General features: G+C 39.1%; 1 protein-coding gene across 1 annotated transcript in view; it reads left to right on the top strand.

Moving 5' to 3' along the window:
- Positions 1-225: 225 nt before the first annotated feature.
- Positions 226-22,381, top strand: part of PGM5 (phosphoglucomutase 5) — an 83,907-nt gene continuing 61,751 nt past the window's right edge. Inside the window, exons 1-6 of the mRNA XM_035565869.2 lie at positions 226-571; positions 8,542-8,704; positions 11,275-11,421; positions 13,832-13,957; positions 16,355-16,545; positions 17,455-17,609. Of these exons, the coding sequence (XP_035421762.1) occupies positions 311-571; positions 8,542-8,704; positions 11,275-11,421; positions 13,832-13,957; positions 16,355-16,545; positions 17,455-17,609 (1,043 nt within the window). The 5' untranslated portion in view covers positions 226-310. The remainder of the gene's footprint in view (positions 572-8,541; positions 8,705-11,274; positions 11,422-13,831; positions 13,958-16,354; positions 16,546-17,454; positions 17,610-22,381) is intronic.

The raw sequence follows: 22,381 nt of genomic DNA, 5'->3' as shown, positions 1-22,381 counted from the left end.
GAGCGTGATCCCCCCGCGCAAGTGTGCCGCGCTGTCCGCCCCTCTGCCCCCAGCCTCCAGTTACAGTCCTGGCAGGAGGCGGCGGCGCTCGGCTTCGCCTTGCAGGGCTATTTTTGGCCGACGGCAGAGGTGCCGCCGGGGCCCCGAGCCCGCCTCCGTCCCGGGGGGCCGGCCGTGAGGGAGCCCGACCCCGCGGCGGCCGAGGGGGGGGGCGGCACCGCCCGCCGCCGCCCCGCCAGCCAGCCCGGCCGCCAGAGGCTGCCGCTCGCCAGCCGAGCCACAGCCGGGCGGGCGGCGGCGGGGCGCCGCCATGGAGAGGACCCCCATCCCGGTGCTGACCGTGCAGACGGCGCCCTACGAGGACCAGCGGCCGACGGGCGGCGGGGGGCTACGGCGCCCCACGGGGCTTTTCGAGAGCCAGCGCAACTACCTGCCCAACTTCGTGCAGAGCCTCCTCTCCTCCGTCGACCTCCGCGACCGCCAGGGCTGCACCATGGTGGTGGGCAGCGACGGCAGGTACTTCAGCCGAGCGGCCATCGAGATCGTCGTCCAGATGGCGGCGGCCAACGGGGTAAGACCAGCGAGCCCTCCCCGCCGCCCTCGCGGCCCCCCCTCAGGGCGACGGCTGCCCGCCCGCGGCCCTTCCCGCCCCGCCAACGGCCGCCCGCCGCCTCACGCTTCGGCGCCCCTCAGGGCTCGGGCTCGCCCCTCAGGCGGCTCGGCGCGGTTCGCCCCCGGGCTGTGCCGGCCCCGCCGCCCCTTAGGCTGTGGTGCCCCAGGGTGTAGCCGAGGTGTCCCTGAGAGCCCCGGGGGGCTGCCGGCCCCGCCGCCTCGCTTCACGCCTCGCCCCTCCTGGGGCAGGCGCGGGAGCTGGAAAACGCGTTTGACCCCGCGGCAGAGAAATGTGGCGGAATTAGAAATAAGTGTGTGGGAAACGAAGGTGTCAAGCGTGTACTCATGATCCTTTAAAGACGTAACGGGAAAATATTGTCGAAACAGGAGAAATACAGCACCTTGGCTGCACCTTAGGAAAAATTGTTCTTCCCTGTTCACCAGACGAACAAATTATGAAATACAAGAAGACAACAGTGACAGATAACTCTAATCAGATGGTTTACAGGTTTCTTTTGTTCAATTTTGAAAATAAAAAATAGTAAGAGAACCTATATCTTCTGATAGTACACACTTATGTGTCTATTTGTATGTATTTCCAGCTTTCTAGTTGGAAATATCAGCTAATGTAGGCTCAAAGTTTTCACTTTAAATCAGAGTTGAAACTGCTGTCTCTTCGTGGCTAATTTGATTCTTCAGGTCTTGCAAAAGAAGCAATACAATTTTATCACATTTTTATTAGTGAATTGACTTGATCTTTTTTTTTTTTTTTTAAATTTCCCCAAAGTTCTTTACATTCAGTCCAATTTCATAACCAGAATGTCATTCAACTTCAAAGCAAATTTCCGTGTGTCTGAATCTTTCCTTCTCATTACTGTCAAGTACGAGCTGTGTGGTTTAGCCAGCCCGTTGCAAACAACGAGCAGTTTTAATTTATCCCTAAATTGCGGTCGCACCAGTCCGATGCTACCAAACACACGCTGAGCAGCACCTGAGGTTTCAGGGAGCCTGGCTGCCTTGTGTACCAGGTGCCTTTGTAAACTCGCTGTTCATGCAGGGCTTGGCACGGGACGGAGTCTCAGTGGCACCGGGTGCGAGGAAGGCTCTCGGGGCACCCGCCAGGATATGCAGCATGGGGAGCGAGCACCGGCTGTGGGGAGCAGCAGGGTGCCACAACTTGCTGCTGGGAGCCCCATGGGAGGCCCAGAGGAGCCCTTTCCCCTGGCCCCTCTTCCAGCTGGCTCGGTGAGGGAAGCCGCTGGAACTGTCTGCTGACAGGGCAGGATAAAGCACAGTGAAAGCTAAAGCGGCAGCCCTGCAGCGAGAGCTGCTTTGCCTCTCCTGAGGTCACGCGTGTCCCTTGTGTGGACAGTGTGAGTTAGGGCTGCAAGGTGACCACAAGGACTGAAGTGCTGAGGGAGGCAAGAAGTTGAGGGCTTAGGAGAGCAGGGGGTTCTCAGCCAGACTGTGCTGTATTCCGGACTCCTTCCTGGCTAATTTTCCTGTCAGCTTGCCTCCTTCCAACTTCTCCTGTCACATTCCCCATTCCCCTGCAGATTAAGCCTTTTTGACCTCAGGAGGTTTCCAATTTGACAGATCGCTGGCACTTTGCTGTAATAGTGCTTCCTCTTTTCTTAAGTTACTGCAACTTTCTTGGAAACAGTTTCTCCTGACTGTTTTCTGAAGCCAATAAACAGAGTTTCTGTGCTCAACAGTTCCCACAAATATGTGAATTAAAGCACAATACTCTTACTAATGATACAGTTTTAGAGATTCAGGAGGCTGGTTGGTGGGGTGACACTGACATTGAAAAGTCTTCCTGTTTCCATGTGCTCCATCCCTTCTCTGCCATCCCGACCTTGTGCACCCTCTTCCTCATCTCTCTACAGCACACTGTAAGTCCATAAGCCTCACTTTTTTTTCTTTTCCCCAGTGAGTACTAATTGCACATTTTATTCTATGACTGTTAAAATGTGACAGCTGGGAAATTATCTGAACATCCCTGAAGCCATTGTTCAGTGCTATGCTGGATAACTTGGCCAGGGGGGGGAGGGGGGGGAGAGAGAAAGGGAATACTCCTGAGGGCAAATATCTTTCCCTCTGGGCGAGGTGAATGTCACTAAAAGGAGCGTGGCCAATATCACAAGGGGAAAAAAAGTGAGCTGGCATAGACAGGATGATATGAAAAGTGTGGAAGCCTTGAAGCTGCACTTAAAACCTTTACCTGCAGCAGAATTCCAGTAGGGTGATGGCCAAATAGTGCTCAGAAACTGAACCTGATTCTCTGTCCTGCAAGACATGTACTGATCCGTATGGTTAATTGTGCCTGCTGAGTATAAAAATAAAGGGGATTTTCTATTATCAACTGTAAAAGTATTGCCCTTTAGAGTCACTAGGTTCCCCTTGTTCTAATTCGGTGACTCACCCCGCATTCTCCCTGTGTTAGCAGCCGAGCACAGTTGGCATCGGCCCCAGGACAAGGAATGAGCTGAGGCCCCCTGCCCAGTCAGCTGCCACTGCTTGCCCTGCCTTCCTGTCATCAGCGGTCCCTCCTGCTCTCACCCTCCAAGTTGGGGTCGCAGGTATACACTCCACAGCTGCAGCTTGTGGAGGCTTCTGCTGTTGGCAACAGCTACAGGGTGGTCCATGCCATGCAACTGTAGTCTGCACATGGTTCACCGCATCTTTCTGTTCAGAAAAATGGGTATAGGCTAGCTGGAAGTGGTCACCCTTTGATGGAGCGCACGGATGGGTTTGCAGCAAACTCATTTAGCTAAGGGACTGCACGTCACGGGAGCGTGAGGGAGTGTAAAGAAAGCCAGACAGGTCCTGTCCTATTCCAGTTTGCAGTAGCCACTTTTGCAAAATGAGATGGTAGGAGAATATCTGAGGCTCTATCTTCCTTTTCACCTGTGTCCTGTCAGTAGCAGTGTCCGTGTATCTTATCAGAAAGAACTGAGGCAGAAAACTCCATGACATGTAACACAGTTCCACTATAAATTCAATGCAAGTATTCCATTAGACCCATCAACTGGATGTGGCACTTTATTTTTGATGCATAATTTAGGATAAATTTAAATGAGAAACAATTATGTCAGGGTCTGATCAGAAGCATGAATTGATGATCATACTTTGTCTATGGAAAGTCATAGCAACATCCCAGAGGAATCACAGAGTACTGCTAATAATGCTGTAAAGGTTTGAGATGGCAAAGAATTTTCCAGTTGTCTTTATAATATCATGTTGTTTTTATTTCCCATGGTCTTCCGTGAAAATCTCGCCTTTCCTTCCTGCACCTGTATGACTGACATATTTGCTTCTTTGTTGAGCCTGACAGTCAGTTATCATTAAGATACTGTAGTGAAAGATCGGATGGCATTGCCCCATGCTGTTCAGGATATAATCTACTCTCTTGTATTCTTTCAAGTTTAATTGACTGCGGCATGTGAGGGAGAGATTACTGGAAAGAATAATAATAAAAAAGCATTAAGTGACTCCATGTTGATCGACTGAATTGTCTGCAAATGCACAGCTGCACGTGGTGATATTGCATAAAAATGTTCTTTTAAAGTACTTGCTAGGACGACTATTCTTTTGGCCATTTGAGTTTGCTGAGGATCATGGTCTTTGTTGCTGCTGTTGCTACTAAAAGCAGAGTGACAAAATAGAATGTGGCATGGGGCACAGTATTAGAAGAGCCATTACATGCCTGTGATCTTGTAGCCATGCAAGTTTTTGAATTCCAAAGATAGTCTTTCCATGCTATGAAACTGTCCAAGATTTTCAGAAGGATATTACTGGAACTTTAATTGTGAGTCAGTATACAGACCCTATTTCATTTCTGTTCTAGCCCAGATTGTGTGAAGTCTGTAAATCTGAGAGTTCATTACTTAAAATTAATTAGATGTCAGTTTAATATTTGATTCAGAGACAAAATGAACAGCAACTGGGCCAAGAGTGGATGAGGCTGTGCATTCCTGCCACCAAAATGAAGAGAAGAGAGGAAGATGTGTACACTTATAAGGAGTGTCTTCAGGGATTTTCACAGAAACACTGAAGACCTTCATATAGAGCAAAGCTCTTTGCAACGGTCACCACAAACAAAATATCTGTGTACTATAACATACAATTTCACTTTCATCCTTAATTTGGAATACTAAATATTACAGTATTTTTACAGTATGGAAATTAGTGTAATGAATAACATTTCTAATTAGAATACACACAATAGCCTCGTGACAAATGTTGAAGGGAAAACAAAGTAGTCCTGTTCATATTAATTTGGGGCATCCAGAAAAATGAGAAAGATGGTTTGTGTTGAACAGGAGAAAATGGAGGTACAGTGAAGAGAGAATGCCAGGTAATTTGTGTATTCTGAATACTCTACATATTTTGCTTACTTCAAACAGTAGTTTCTGTGGGCTTGAAAGCACAAATCTAAACCTTGCTTAGAAGTACAGAAGAATTCATGATATACCCTGTTTTCAAATATAAATGTATTTGTACTTGAATACATCAAGATAGATTCAGCTCTGTTGTTTTCAAGCATTTTGCAAAATATAATTCTTGTCCTTTTGCTTACCCATACACAATTCCGTTCTAAGAGTTGGCACCCATTTCTGACAGCTGTATTTGGAAGATTGAGTCATTGCTCTAGTGTTCTACAGGCTTCATAGTTTAAAAAAGGGAGAGAAAATGTTCAAAACATTTTTTTTTTCAATATTTATTTTCATTATGCTTTCCTTCTCATAATAAATGTACATGGTATAGGCTGGAAGAATGTTTGTTAAAGCCTGTTAACTAATGTTCTGTGTTTTTTCTAAAGCTTCGGTACAATTGGCAATAATGGTTAAATGACACTACTAACACAACAGTCTTGCAAGAAATGGCATCTTGTCCAAAAACTTCTTCACGGACTGAAAAGAACCCATAAAAGGACACATTCAAATTCAAAATAATTTGAAAAAAATCTGTATTTCTCTATCAAATTACTTACATGGCACTGGTATAAATAAAACAGTAAGTAATGCGGCTAATTGAAAGTTTTCTTTCTTGAACTTGATTCTGAAAGTGCCTCAAGGCATGTGCTTGAACAGCTAGTGATTTCAGTGCCCCTCCTGGAGGAGTTTTGAAGGTGTTTTACCGTATGTGTTTTCTGAGGCAAAAGTGTGTCTTGTCAAAAGTCAGCCCACAACAACTGGAAACACTTCTGCTTTATAAAAATAAGTCTTCCTTGTTCCACAATGTAGGAATTACATTTCTGCAGTAACAAGTAGCGTTGTATATAAACTATTTTTGAAGTAGTTTAGTATTCAAAACAGTTGAATAAAGGAAATGCAAATGTAACATTAGGAGATTTAAAGTAGTTGTAAAAGATGGCAATAACATTACATGCATGCTAAGTTGTCTAGTCACTAAGAGAGATACTAATTTTGTTCTGTAATCAGTGAAATAACATTTAATCAGCCACTTCACTAAGCTTGGGGATAGAAGCGGAAGAAAGATGCCTTTATTGTTGCTCCTAAGATTTGTAAATTGTGATAAATTGAGAGATTGACAAACACATGTACTGTAAATTACTGCTTAGTTTTACCTTCAGGGAGAAGCAGGAGTGGGAAGGCCGGAGAGACAGAGAGCCAGAAAGCGATACAGAGTCTGCCAAGAGCAAATGCTGTCACAGGGCACTAGCACAACATTTAATCTGTTCTTCAGGGAGAACTAATCACTACTGTGTTTTGTTCTTCTACAAATAATCAAATGTTTTTCTCAGGTTTTGCAAATAGGAAGACGGTATTGTTCTTAATCATTCAATCTTAGGCTAATGAAACCATATTATTAGTCTTGAATAAGAAATAAAATTGTTCAATACCACTGAACTGAGCAGAAATGAGGTTCAGCCATCTGGTACATGTGTTAACCATGCGTATGCCCCACCTTGACCAATCGACCATGCCAATGGAAGGACTTAGAAAAAAACATCTGTTGAAACAAAATGTCGATTTTGTTATTTGCATAATTTTCCCCCCAAAGCATACACATTTCCCTGGAAAATATTATAATTAAGGTAGAATAATGAGAAACCGCAATTTTTGGTTTCTTATATTTATTTCTTATCATTTCCTTCATAATTGCCCCTACCATGGAGAAAAAAAGGCAGTGAGACAAAACATTTTCCTAGTAGTAGCAACAGTAAATCAAATGAACCCTGAAAGTTTTCAATGAACTTTACTTATGATTTAGATAGCTTTCCTGTTTTCTAGCAAAAAGATCCCAAGGAATCAAAATTATCTGCAGAAACTGTGAAAAGAGATCAGGGTGGATAAACACGTCATCCTAGCACAAGATCTTGAGATAGAAACCTCAGTTAATAGACTATGTTGTTCTGAATATATATATATTTTTTTTTTAATTTGAAAACAGGTCTTGTCATTGTCAGTGAAAGAGAAATAGCTAACCGTAGTTCTGTGTTTTGTGAGAGTTAGAAAAAACAACAACTAGTTTTCCATTTAGAAGTTGATTGTTTCGATTTGGAAGTCTTTCTTTATTGTTAAAATGGTTGACAGTAACAGGCTTAATAAATTGTCTATCCTTTGCTTTTCTGAAACTATTTGGAATCCCACCTCTAAATAACTGTTAAAGGCCTCACACAAGTGCTGGACTCAGAAGATCATCTATATAAGGAACAAGTATTTCTACAGAGGAGGCAGGTAGTGACATCTCATGTGCTGTTGCTTTTCCACACAGACTGTAAAGCCATAAAATCTCCCTTAAAGTAGAAAAAAAAATCTGAGGTTGAACTCCCTATTTTTTGGTAGGGAATGTGAAGGATTTGGTATTCTCCTTCTCTTTCCCTCCTTCCCCCCCCCTTTCTGTTTTTAACCTTCCTGAACTGTTACAGAATAGGTGGTTTTATGGTTTGTTTTTTTTTTTTTTTTGGTTTGGTTTGCTTTGTCTTGGTGAGGCTATTAAAAATATTTTGCAGTATCTTCTGAAGCTCTATATAGAGCTGCCTCAGTTCTCATCTGTAATATTAACCTTCCCCTCTCATCAATGCTTTTTTACTTGCCTGTTTCACAGGAACTAGAACCTTTTTTATTTCTCTGTAAGTAAATTTCTAGTTGGCTCCTAGTTTATTTATGTTGAGTTGAAACTGTAGTATGTGTAGGTGATGAAGGGAAGGTTTTGAAATTGGAACCACACAGTAGAGCTGCACATAATACCAAACACATTGAGTCAGTGTTTAATAACACCACCTGAGAGCATTTTTTTTTTTTAGTTTAAGGATGGTGAGAACTTCTGCTCAGCTCTGCCCTGGGAAATGCAGCCTGTTCATCTGGAATAGCCAAAGAGTAAACAATGACTGAAGGAGAAATAGTATTTTCTACGGGGCAGGACATCCAAGGATATTTGGGTTACAGAGTTGTGACTTAGAGATTACAAGTTTTAGTATGTTCAGTACTTGTGATTGCACTGAAAGGCTCCTCCATGAAGGCAAGTTGCTTGCTGTTCTCTCTTAGCTTGTTGAAGCTCCAGCCCTGCACACACTGTATCCACACAGTCAGCCGTAAACTATACTGATATTTGAGGGTCTTTGCTGATTCATAGGGATAGCTTGAAAAGTCTGATAACAGGATCATGCCCCGGTACTGTGCTTGGAAGCTTTGCAAATCACTGTTGGGCCTATGCTCGTGCTTGCTGCACCAGGGCTACAAGATACAATATTTGTTCACACTCCAGAGTAGCATCCAACCAACCTGTGTACGTGTTTTTTTCTGCAAGCGAATAGGTTCCATAGCAGGAATTTATATTTCCATCTTAGCCACTGTATACATCTATACTGTGTGTGTGTATAGCGTGTGTGTGTGTTTGCTTATTAATGTTCAAGAACTTAGTACCATTCAGAATATTTTAACCTCTTTTTTCACCTAGATTGGCAGATTGGTTATTGGGCAGAATGGTATCTTATCCACACCTGCTGTTTCATGTATTATTCGAAAGATCAAAGCAGCTGGAGGTATTATTCTAACAGCTAGCCACAGTCCTGGGGGACCTGGAGGAGAGTTTGGAGTCAAGTTTGAGGTTGCTAATGGAGGTGGGTCTTTTTTTATTAATGCGTTACCACATTGCATCTCAGTTTGATGAAAATACAGTCCAACTGATTTTACCTGTTAGTGGTTTTGGTTATTCTGTTAGAACTAGAAAGAACACTATTTTTTTCCTTTTTGTTCTCAGGGGTAGGAGTGCCTTTGTTTGCATGCATACGTACAATAAATATTAAGCGTTCATTAAAGTCCTTGTGAGATCGCTAAGATTTCTACAATGGAGTTTTACTATCCCATTTTTATTGTATTTTACTTAGTCTGCCAGATCATTGTAACAATTTTCTTCCTTTTATAAAGATGCTGATGAAGGAACTTTGTTTTGCTTGTATTTCTGTGTTGCTTGTCTTGGCATTTACTTTAAAGTGTTTAATTTCAGAAGTGCTGTAAGCAGCATAACTTACATGTCTTATATAGAAGAAAGAACTTCTCATGTTTACCCAGAAAATAACTGCATTTATCAAAGGAGAGTTGTACCACTTTAGTTAACTATTGTTAAACACTATTGTTAAATAGTTTAAATTTTACTCTTGAATAATGTAATTTGTGTATACAGCTGATGTCTCATTTTCTGAAATCTGCAAGTTCACACGTAATTATGTTACACATTGTATATGTTTTATGTTGTAGATCTGTGCACACCCATAAAACATCACAGCGACAATTGCCGACACCTTGTATAATTCATAAATGTAGAGTGCGTTCCTTTTGAAAATCTCAAAGTGCCCTTAAAATAATGTTTTCTTGCCTATTGTGAATCTGGGAAGACTTGACAAGGGGATGCTTCTCCCTTGTCTATTGTTTGACTGAAAAACATGCATAGTTAAACCAGTGGGATTTTATAAACAGAACAGGCTTGAATCCTAGAGAGATTAAAGGGACTATGTAAGGGCAGACAGTGAGAAAGCCAGGGGTAGAGCACAAACACACCAGAACCAAACTGTTAGATGCTTTAGCACTCTGTAAACTTCAAAATACCATGTACCACCTAAAATCTGTTTGGTAAGTAGGTAGCAGTTGGTGGAGCATTTTTTTTTGTGGTGTATTTTGCCATTTTAAAGAAAATTCAAAAAGGCTATTAAACTTTAAATTTAAACCTTTATAAATATATATATACCTGTGCTTCTCAAGCACAGGTGACAGGGTTCAATTATTTATGATAATCTGCAAGGACAAAATGTAAAATAGTTGGTTTAACTTGTCATTGAGAAAATGTGGGTTAAGCACCAGGCAAGACTTTTTGTCTCAGAGAATAGTTGAGCACCACAACAAGCTCCTAGGGGAGGCTACTGTTGCTCAGTGTTCTCATGCAGTCTGTTTTGCAGATCCTGGCTAGGCAAACAGGCTTATTTCTGTAGTTGTAGGAGAGAATGCAGAGTGACACTATGGGATTGCCTTAGCTGGAAGTATTTCTAGATGAAATATCCATTCATCGAGGATGATCTAGAGCTAATTAAACCTGTCCTCACCCTACAGGTAGTTTTGGAATAGACCAGTAAGAAGTCATTTTCTAAGCCAAGTAAAGAGTTAAGTGACTGTTACTTGTTGTATTGCCTTGGACTATCTGATGTACTGGATCTGAGATGTGGCAAGGTGATTCATGTGGCAAAACTGCATTGAATACAGCAGCATTGCTAGAGGAGGTGGGGATTTAGTGGTGAAAAGATTGAGACATTGGATCAGGAGAGAGTGAACATAAAAGAGAATATAGGAAGTCATTTTTCAGAGTGGAAGTGTAGGAGAAGAAGAGTCAGATAAGCCAGAATAGTCTTTTGTTGTAACTTTGAAATCTTGTATTACATACAGCATAGCTTAGGTGGTAATTTCTACATCAAGCCTGCAATTTTTATCAGATTGTCAGTAAATTTTGTAAAATATAGTCAATCTTCAGGATTTGGTAATAAAAGTAATGCATGAGTAAGATGTGATTTCTGTTTTTCAATGACCTAACTGTTCCAGGTCAGAATTGCTTGTCAAGCGATAAAGTTATTTTGAATTCTAACAAAGATATATTTCATTAAGCCATTGGAGGGAAGCTGAAAGAAAATAACACTGTTAATCTGGTAAAGTATTTATTAATGATAATCTATTCTGAATGAAATTAAGTGAAACACCCAACTATCTCAGCTTCACAGGTATGCATTTGCAAAAACCCTACAAAATACCAGAAACTGTTTCTGACAGTTTTTCCATTAATATATATGTTGAGATGTTGTAGAAATAAAAATGTCGAAGTCTTTGAGCAATAAACCCAAGGAAAGTTGGCTGTAATTGTTTTTCCCTGGGTAATGATTGACTTAAATAAGTTTTATGAATGCATTGAGTGAGATTACACTGTATTTCCATGTTGTATTTTTTTTTTCCAAAAATATGTTAAATGTGTTACAATGTAAGAAAAGACCATATTTTACTACAGTGTTCTTTTTTGGGACTTATTCTTCAATAGTGCTGATACATTCTTAAACTTTTTTTTTTTTTTTTAAAGTAGCAAACTATTTTGGTAAATCTTAAAAATTGAAAAAAAAATATAAAAAATGAAACAACATGCTCTCTTTTCTTATAGGACCTGCTCCAGATGCAGTTTCAGATAAAATTTATCAAATCAGCAAAACCTTGGAGGAATATGCAATTTGTCCTGATCTCAGAGTTGATTTATCTCGCTTAGGAAGACAAGAGTTTGATCTGGAGAACAAATTCAAACCTTTCCGAGGTATAGACATAGGCTTTTATGCATGCTACATTTGTTTATTCTAGATACTAGAGTTGCTGCAGAATGATAGTTGGTAACTATTTAAACAAAATTTAATTTCTTCATAATGCTTTACTACTACCAGTTCTTAAAATATTAAGCAGTACAGGTAAGTGTTCCATTTGTCTTGCACACAAGGGAGCTAAGGCATGGACTGCAAGCGCATTGGGCCTTATCATTTAGTCAAATACCTTTGTAGAATATATGTGCTTAGGCCTGCTAGTGGTTAAACAGAAAACACAAACATTTTTGGGCTAGGTATAAGTTGCTCATGTAAGTCTTATTCGCAGAACAGTTAGTGAGAATCTTGCTTTACTCATTCTTTGCTCATACTTCCTTTCTGAAAAGTTGTGAGATACAGAAGGAGTAACTTAAAATGTGAAGTAACTCGAAGCACATGTTTAATTTTAAGCATGTCAACAATTTTATGGCTACACTTGACTTAAAATGAGATAACACTGCCATTTTGTCCTGAAGGAGTCAAAAGCAAAGGAAGGACTCCAGAAGAGGAATATTCCAAATAGTGTAAAACTTCTGTGTGGCCTTGGGAACTATTCCTCATTCTTGACGGTCTAGAATTAAAGCCACCTGGTTTTCCACAACACATTTTCTGAGGGAAAGTACATTTTGATAGATGAAGTTTGTGATTTAAATACAAATCTTATATTATGTTTTTTTGTTTTGTTTTGTTTCTGTTGTCATTTAAAATAACATGTTCTTTTTGGCTTCTATTGCAAACAAAAAGCAAAGAAAATTCAGCTCTTAACACCACTCCAGAATCATACTTGATCGCTGAATTTTGATTTTTCAGCATTTTAATCTCTCCAAATTGTATATTTCAAAATGAAAATTGAAAAAAAAAAAAAAAACAAAACAAAATACCTGACAAGTAGCATAAAAATAGATTAAAAATAACTTCAATTTTATTGAATTTTCTTCTGAGGAAAAATTGTTTCCCAATCATCTCTCCCCAGAATGCATCATTCTGGGACAATATAGCTGCCAGAGAACCCTCCTGCAATTGGCCTACAGGTACATGAATAAATACAATTTACACAGGTCTGAATGCAAAATCAAGTTGCAGAAAGAATGAAAATAATTTAAAAAGTATTTTAAGATTTTATCTGATGTATTTCAAACTTCTCATTACTCAGTTGTACGAACTAACTCCTGCAAATCAAGACTACAGAGGTGTTGAAACAACTGAGAATAAGCCAGTTGGATTTGGCAGGAACTAAAATAATTTTTAGATTTTAATCTTGCATGCACTTTACCTTAACATGTGTGAGCAGTTCCACTGAAGTTGAGGCATTTGTTCATTTGTGTGAAGCTTGGATCCTGCATATACTGTATCTTCTTAGCCCTGCTCCTAATATACAAAACTGTCTTTTAGTGAATTTTTGAGAATGTCACTTTATACCACAGAATTGACTCTTTTTCAAATAGGCTTTACAGATTACTTTTCAGCCTTGGGAACTTTTTTTTTTTGGGTTTGTTTCTCAGTTCAAGTGTATTTTGCTAATCTATTCTAAGCTTTTTTCTTAGGCACAAAAATATCTGTGTCATTTTCATGTTACGCTGAAGAAGAGCGGTGGGGTGAGGTCAGTGTTTCTGAGGAAAACTGGCTGATATTCTAAGTAATAATTTAACTTGTAACTAAATTATTTCAAGATATTCATTTAACCAGATAAAAAGGCATTTGTATAACATATGCTTTTTAATTTAATTAGGAAAAGTAATATGTTCCAAGATGATTGAAAAGCATGGCTTTTGGCAGGTGCTTGATAACTGCTTTGATTATGACAGACTTACTTTCATTAATTCATTTTAGTTTGATCTGTTTTACATCTGACAGAACTAGAAAAATTGTATCTCTGTGCCTTTATGAATTCACAATTCAGATTAGCAAGACCTTAGCAAAAAAACAGATGTTGTGTTTGAACCTAACTTTCCTGAGTCAGTAAGATATAAAATGCAAAAGTATAGTAGTGAATTGACAACAAACTGGAGACAGATTTTCTAGGTGCCAAAAAAATGAGAATAGGCTGTATGTCTCTCCTGATGGGGTGATACAGATACTGCTGTCAGATAATAGAAACTGTGACTTTATATCCACACAGATATCTTCCATCTTCTGCAGTCCTTTAGCAGGTAAAGCTGCTAACCTGTGCCAGGCTTAAAGCCTAATGGAAGCCACACTGAAATCAGTAGAAATCTTTTACTTTCCCTCTGTGGACTTCAGAGCAAATCCATATTATATAGGGGTTGCACGCTCCGATTATTGTTCAGGTGCATGGGTTGTGAAACTGTTCTGGGAGACATGTTCCCATATGTGAACTGTACAATTTTTTTTTAACCTTATTTTTTACAGTGGAAATTGTTGATTCTGTGGATATCTACCTCAATCTCCTTCGAAATATATTTGACTTCAATGCAATCAGAAATTTGCTGACTGGACCCAACCAGATTAAAATAAGGATCGATGCCATGAATGGAGGTATGAATTTAAGTTACTGTCAGGACAAAACTGTGAGTACACTGCAGTGGTTTACCAATAAAGGTACGGTGTATAATAGTCAGACTTTTTAGAAGAACTTGGGGCAATAAGACAGGATTTGAGCATTAGCCTAGTAACAAAGGCAATCTTAACAATGGGTTAGGCCCCTTACTAGGTGAGGAGATAGATATTTCTCGATAAGAATCGAAGGCATATGTATCCAATACTTTCTTAAATTTTTTATTTTTTATTTTTTTTTATTTTTCTGCATTTGGAAGCAAGCAGGATGAGTTAATCTTGCCATGAAAGGATGATGAAGTATTTGCAGTGTGTAGTTACCAAGGATGTTGCAGGACAGTCTCTACTAAGGGTAAATGGTATAAAATTATTTAAACACAAATAAATTCCACCCAAGACTCCTCAAAGAGTATTGGCTGAGCAATAAGGAAGGGAATGCTTTGTGTCACATACAGTTTTGGAGAGAATGTTATTGAAATAGTGTGTAGAGCTCTGATGCCCACATCTGTTATAGAGTACTGAAAAATGCTAATGGTGTCCAAAAAGATGCATGGTCTGGCTAAGGGTTAGAAAAACTGATTAATCATAAGAAATTTAAAGGACCAGGTTTGTTCACTTTGTTTACAAGGTGGTAAGGTGATAAGGACATTATGACTTTTTATCGTGATGGAGAAGTAGCCGTACTATAAATACACTGTACACATGTGGTAGCATATACAAGAACTTTGTGCAACAGAGAGGTTTTTTTTTCTCATTTTTGTTCAGCAAAATCGTGACTCAGTTATCTCTTTCCAAAATACTAAGAAGAATCAACAGTAGAAATCTGAGGCCAGACAAATTCAATTTGAAATGTAGCACACATGTTTATGGGTTATGGTGGTTAATCACTGGAACAATCTATCAAAGGATTTGGGATTTGTCATATTTTGGTGGCAACTCACCAAAATGCCTTTCTGGATAAAGTGCATTAGCCAAAAGTGAACCACCAACCATAATAGAGTTACAAACTATAAGAGACTTAGTTACAAACTAACTAAGAGCTAGTTACAAACTAGCTCTTCAACTCTGGAATATGCTTTTGTGCATGTAGACATGGGTAGTTTAACATTGGCGTAGAAAAGAGTAATTTATCACAAGTCTACTCTTGATAAGAACCTCAATCATCATTTATAGTATATTTATGGAACTGGCATCTAAATTTGCTTGAACACAAGTTTCTTGCAATAATGTGTAATATGTGTAATGTGTGGAGAGAGAGGAAGCAAGAGCAAGTGAGCAAGCAGTCGGTTGTGTTTTTTTACATCTGTGTGACCTGTTCACACTTGCACCAGGAATGCAGAGAGCTCAGTCAGTTGTTAGTGTCTGTTCAGCCATCGAATGCTCTAGTGTAGATTTCAGGCACGACTAATGTTACAGTTTCTCCATAGAAACAAAAGATTTAATTGTGGGGTGGACTAATGTTTCGTATAGTTTGATAATGACTGCATTTCGAGGTGCATGTGTGTTTAGGTTCCTTTTATTTCTGGGCTGAAATGATAGACATTTACTATTAAAGGTTATAAAATATTCCTTGTAGTTATTTAAGATGAAGACTCATGGGTTGAAGAATATAAATTTATGTTTTTTTCAGTAAGTAAAATCAGGTAAGTCCTACTAGGGAATTAAGAAAAGACATGAGATTTTGATGTGGAATCTAGGTGAAATAAAAAGCTGCTCCAAAATGAAACTCGGTGTTGCTTTTGGATAGTCCACAGTATTGCATAGACTAATTATGATATAATAGCGTGAACTGGGGTCTTATTTGGCTATATCATAAAAAATAAAGGAGTTATTTTGGAGTTAGTTGAAAGAAAACTTTTATTTATTATCTACATGAGAGTAGAAAAAATGTGGTAAAATTCATTGGTGGACAAATCTGTTGTAATTTCAATAAGAGTTAGAAACCTTTGAGGAGTTTATTCCCCATTTGTGTTCCCCTATTGTTTACTTTCTTTGCTAGTATGTTTGTTAAACTGTTACTTGCATTCTGGGACACCCAAAATAGCATCTCATTTTTATTTTAGTAAGGAATACCCCTAAATGTATATGATAGTTTCTTTCCCTAATAATAGCTAAATAAAACTTTGATCTTTCACCCTTCAGTGATTACTTTCTCACTTCCACTAGTGGGGCAGTGTGTTTTTGATGCTGACTTGCCAATTGATCATTTACTATGGGGATGATCACATACTTTTATACGAAATAATTGTCTTCTGTTGGTAAGACAGATGTATAGAGTTGCTGAAAGTATGTTCTGTATCAAGTCTCCACGGTACTGTGAAAAATTTAAATGTCAAGCATATGCTCTTGTGATTGCATAGCAGATTTCTGTTTTTACAGTTATGGGACCTTATGTGAGAAGAATCCTGTGTGATGAATTAGGAGCTCCTGCAAATTCTGCCATAAACTGTGTTCCTCTAGAGGATTTCGGTGGACAGCGTCCTGATCCCAATTTAACATATGCAACTGCCTTGCTGGAGGCTATGAGAGGTGGAGAGTATGGATTTGGAGCTGCTTTTGATGCTGATGGAGTAAGTATTTTAATTCATTTGGAGTTTTCAAAGTAGTTGTTTTTTTATCTGGGGTTAGATATGGGACATGTAGGTATAATTTATTTGCTTTTCAGTAAGACCTCAAAATGGGGTGATGATACCTTCAAGCAAAGGTTATAGTATTTGTACTCATAAATCAGACACATATGGGGTAATTTGGCCCTGCAGATGTTTGCAAATTGAACAGGATGTGAGTCCGGAATGAGAATTCTTTAAATATTAGGCTTTTTTTTTTTCTTTTCTGTATTGGTTTAAAACTTCCCCAGGTGGGAAAAGGCAGCATATACAGATAATATTGACTTGTCACAGTTACGTAGTAACTAAGTAACTAAGTGAAGTCAGTTTTGGTTAACATCACAAACTGAAGGTTTTTTAGCTAAATAAAGCACTTAATCCTAATCTTGTTTGTTTTATTTTTTTTTTTTTATGTCATATTATCAGCCTACCAACAAAGTATTACAGAAATGGCTTTCTGACCTGACAGGATGTGGGAATGATGAAAAGGCTGTGAAGAACAGAAGCTGTTTTTTGTTGTCCTTATACACAAAATACCCTCCTACTCCCTGTATAGTGCGTGACATTGGCAGAAAGATTCTCCTACACAAGCATTCCCTGGCAGGAACAGACCTACTAAAGTATCATGTAGGAGGCTGATGCTAGGGACTGATTTGGAACTTTTGTTTGTAGGGCTTGAGGGAATTATGGTGTGATAGTGAAACTGTAAAGCTGTCAGGACAATGCCAATAAATTATTCTGCCCAAACAGGGATCCAGGTAACCCAAAGCCTGTTCCTTTTTTACTGTATCTACAGTGGATCTAAGAAAACAGATTACCTTTCCCCAAAATGTAAGATTTAAGATGCTTTTTTGTATCTCTTGTCTTCTTCAGGACCGCTACATGATCCTTGGCCAAAATGGTTTCTTTGTTAACGCATCTGATTCGTTGGCAATTATTGCTGCCAATCTGTCTTGCATTCCATACTTCTGTCAGATGGGTGTCCGAGGATTTGGTAGGAGCATGCCCACCAGCACAGCCCTGGACAAGTAAGACAAAACATATATCTCTATCACCTTGATCATTTCATTAGTTATCTCTCTGTTTTGTATTATATAGCAATACCAAAATTATTAAGTCTTTTGATTAGAGCTTCTAATTTTCACAACCTTTATGTGCTTGATTGTTTTAACTAGTTTCAAGAATGTTTTGATCTTACCTAGATTAATATTACCAACCTTTACTTGGATGAAAAAAGTTCAATACAATATGAAAAGGAACTAAATCGGTAAAATCTTTCTGCAAGTATGAACACTGAGTTATTCCTTTATATATTCCTTTATATATTCCATATATTCCAAATAACTTCACTGTTTTTCTTAATCAATAATGGTTTACAGCCTAATTAAGGCCAGTTGAAAGTATACTTAAGCTATTTCTGACAAGGCCAATCTGCTCCAAAAAAAACCTGCTTAAGGTGCATCCTCTGTTAGCAGCTGGATTTTAAACAAGTCTCATCCAGGCCTACATTTTCTATAAATCTCCTCCTAAGAGGATTAAGCTAAATGTTGTTGCCTTAGATTTTCCGTGTGGAAAGAGTGTTCGCAGTGATAATTGTATCTCAGTATTAATCTGGCTGCATAGCTTTACTAACAGAAGAATGATCTGCTGCTCCTATTAAATTTGTCTAATCAGGAAACAGTCATTTTAAAATGAAATGTAGCTTACATGAAGAGATTGATCACTATTTGAAAAGCAAGAATATTAGGGTGCTTCTGTATTTGGAAAATTCCAAAAATTTACTAAATTCAAAGCTAGCAGCTTCATTTAATGATTGACTGAATCTTCAAGGAAATATTCCTTACTTGTAGGTGGATGGTCTGTTTTAAGAAAATACTGTTGGGATGGGGTTTGCTGTATTTTACCTAATCCATTTAGCAATCTGAAAATCTCATTGTTTAAGTGAAAGCTACTATTATATTAAGATACTACATGAAATAAATAGAGGTTCATTTTTGTTATACAACTTGAAGTATGTACGTTCTTGTAAGACTTGAAGACTCTGTGACTTTAAAGTATGTTTGTCTCTCTTCTTAAAGCTGGGTAAGTACGTCAGAAAGTATGAATGTACCGAAGTCCCCTTCAATAACACTGTGACTACTTGACATATGTTCTTGACAATGTTTATTTGACCTTCTGGAGCACAGATTGTCTCATAGTCATTACTGCCTTATTTAGTTCGGTGGAGCTAAGTCTTATTATTAAATAAAACTGAGCAATTGATAATGATGGGAGGATGTAAATATTTTCCTAGCCATTCTTAGAAATATTTATTATAATGATGTTTGCTGCTTGTACCCAGGACACTTTTGTTTTTTTCTCTTTTGTTTTGAGGTTGTCTGTGTTTTCCTGAAGATTTAAAAGTTACATCTTTTCAAAGATGGTTACTTTTGTTTTGTGACTCTTCATTTAGATTAATGACAATCCAAAATACCTGAATTCGGAAGTTTCTGTAATAATGCCATAATGATATCCAGATATTCACATGCTTTGGTGGCCAAAATTCTATAAGTTGCTTAACTTCCATATGCCAGTGCTGAACTCAGCCCTTGAAGAGCCCAGCTTAGTCATGAAATCACACACAGTTCCTCTTAAGCAAGTCACTTTTTCTATATATGGGCTGGCTACATGCATTGACATACAGTAAGCAATATTATAAACACCTTCCTCAAAGATCAACTAGAAGAATTATTGAACAATCATGCCTTCCAGGATTCCTGTTGGAGCCTACCTTAAGGAACTGCTTAACATCCAGGAAAGATTGTTTTCTATAAGAGCTATTTTTCCAGAAAATTGTAGAATGTCATTGTCTGAAATCCAATATACTGCCTGAAGGAGTTTCATGTTGAGTTGGATTCCAATCTCATATATCTCTATACATAAGGGACAGTTGTACTAGTGTCAGTGAAATCTTTCTATGGGACACTGGATATAAAATAAAATACTTAAAGCATTCATGATTCCATTCCCATGGACTAAAAAGTTAACTTACAAGAAAAAATAAATAATTGTGTATTTTGTGAGTTGTACTTTTGAAGGACTAGAATATGTTGCCAGTGCATTGAAGCAAAAAGAAAAAAGCAAGACTGAGCAGTTCTGTGTAGAATTAGTGTACTAGTATAATGTTTAGGATTAGAAACCTGAACTCTCCACAAAGGGAAGGGAAATCCTTTCTCTTCAAGATTATGATGGCTGATAATAGACAGCATATTGTTTAGTGTGACAGTACCATCTCTGTTTTCTGCTGCATATCTCATCTCCAATATAATTCCATCTCCAATATAATTCAGTGTGGAAAATATTTTTGTTCTCAGTAGAACATTCAGAAAATAAAATATAACACTCCTTCTTTAAATTCTGGAGTAGGTTTCAAGTTGCTGCTTACTTGTGTATGCTTTTAATCTATTGTCTTTTTTGTTTCTTGATCCTTTTTATTCCTTTTTGATGGGCTGTCTTCTGTGCTCCAGGGACAATTGTCGTAGAAGCCCATTCTATATCTGCCCATACAGCTCATGCTGCAAGCTCATGCACTGGAAAGAAAGGATTGAAAATTAAATTAGAAGTGTACTGTGAATATTAATCCTGGCAGAAAAGAAGGAAGTAATCATGGCATAGTTGAGGCTGGAAAGGATGCCTGGACATCCTTTAGTTTAATAACCCTGTTCAAAGCAGGATCAACCAGAGCGTGTTGCTAAGGGCCATGTCCACTGGGCTTTGAGTGTCCCCAAGAATGGAGACTCCACAACCTTTCTGGGCAACCTCTGCCTGTGTCTCACTACTCTCACATTAAACATTTATGTTTTGTGGTGAAGCAAAATTTCCTGTATTTCAGTTTGTGCCCATTGACTCCTTGCCTGTCACTGGGCGCCACTAGAAGAGTCTGTCTCCATCTTCATTCCTCCCTTCCATCAGGTGTTTATGCACATTGGTAAGATTCCCCCCTGAACCTTCTCTCCTCAAGGTTTAAAAATTCTGTCTCTCTCAGCCTCTCCTAGTATGACAAAAGCTCCAATCCCATAGACTTCTTTGTGGCCCTTTGCTAGAACTACTCTAGTAGGTCCGTATTTTTCTTGTTCTGGAGAGCCCAGAAGTGGAGACAGGATCACAAATCCTGCTGCACCAGTACTAAGTAGTGAGGAAGACTCACTTGATCTGCTGGCAGTGCTTTTCCTAATGCTGCCCAGCATGTTGTTCGTCTTCTTTGCCACAAAGGCTTATTGCTGGTATGTGGTCAAGTCATCGTCCACTAGGACCCCAGGGCCTTTTCTGCAGAGTTGCTTTCCAGCTCATTGGCGCCCAGTATGTACTGGTGTGCCTGGGATTATTCCTGCCCTTGTGCAGGGCTTGGCATTGCCCTGTGTTGACCCTTATGGGGTTCCTGTTTGCCAGTTTCTCAAGCCTGTTAAGGTTCCTTGGTGTGGCTGCGTGACCACCCGGTATATTAATCCACTCCTTCGAGTGCTGTATCATCTGCAGACTTGTGGAGGATACAATCTACCCAGTTGTCCAGGTCGTAAATAAAGCCATGGTATAGACCCCTGGGGGACATCCGTAGTGATTGGTCTCCAGCTGGAATTTGTGCTGCTGATCACATCTGCTTGAGCTTTTTTTTGCCAGTTTTCAATCTACCTCACTGTCAAGTTATCTGGTGTATGTTTCATCATTTTGTCTATGAAGATATTATGGGAGAGAGAGTTGAAAGCCTCGCTAAAGTCTATATAGACAATATCTGCTATTCTTCCCTCATCCAGTGAGCTAGCCACCTCACCGTAGAACGCTAACAGATTGTTTAGGCATGACTTCCTCTTTATAAATCTGTGTTGATTACTTGCAGTCACCTTCTTGTCCTTCATAGGTTTGGAAGTGATTTCCAGACTAGGCACTCCAACTACCTGCCAGAGATTAAGGTGAGGCTGACGTGTCTGTAATTCTCTAGATCCTCTCTGTTGCCCCTCTTGAAGCTAGGATTGATATTTGCTTGCTTTCTGTCCACCAAAGGCTCCCTCAGTTACCATGATCTTTTGAATATAACTGAGAGTATCCTGGCAATGACATTGTCCAGCTCTCTCAGGACCTGAGGTCTCATGTACTTGTGCATGTCTTGTTTGTTTAAACATTCCCTGTTGTGTTTCTCCTTTACTGAAGGAAAGTATTCCTTGCTTAAGAATTTTTCACTCATCCCTCATCTTACATTTGTCCTTAGGAAAAGGCTCTTGTGTTACATAGTTATGGTCACAATAGAAAGTGTGAATTGTTAAGGTGAGTGAAATGTTTGACAGATAAAGCTTTAATCGAAATATTGGTTAAAATGGACTTGCTGAATTAAATCCTAATGAACTTGCAAATAATGATTTTAATGAAAACTGTAAAAAGTTTTGAATGAAATATCACAGTTCATCATCTGATGTTAGCTGAAATCTGTCCTGTTTGCCTAACTTTCCAAAGCTGCTTGGTTTTTGCCTTCCTTGCAACTATTAACTATTTGCTGTTATGCCAGTACTGAAGATCTTGTTTGTTTCTAAAATGGACATCAAAATATGCATCAAAGTATTTATGGTGGGTCTTGACCTTGGCAGCTAATAAATGCTCATCCAGCCGCTTTCTCCCTATCCTCAACAGAACGGGGAGAGAAAATAGGATGAAAGAGCTCATGGGTCAAGCTAAAGACGGGGAGATCTCTTACCAATTATGGGCAAAACACACTTGACTTGGGGAAATTTATTGCCAATCAAAACAGATTTGGGCAGTGAGAAACAAAAAA

Source organism: Cygnus atratus, chromosome Z (genome assembly GCF_013377495.2).
Source record: "Cygnus atratus isolate AKBS03 ecotype Queensland, Australia chromosome Z, CAtr_DNAZoo_HiC_assembly, whole genome shotgun sequence".
NCBI lineage: Eukaryota > Metazoa > Chordata > Aves > Anseriformes > Anatidae > Cygnus > Cygnus atratus.
Note: the sequence above shows the minus strand (reverse complement) of the source record. Positions and strands in the feature narration are given on the sequence as shown.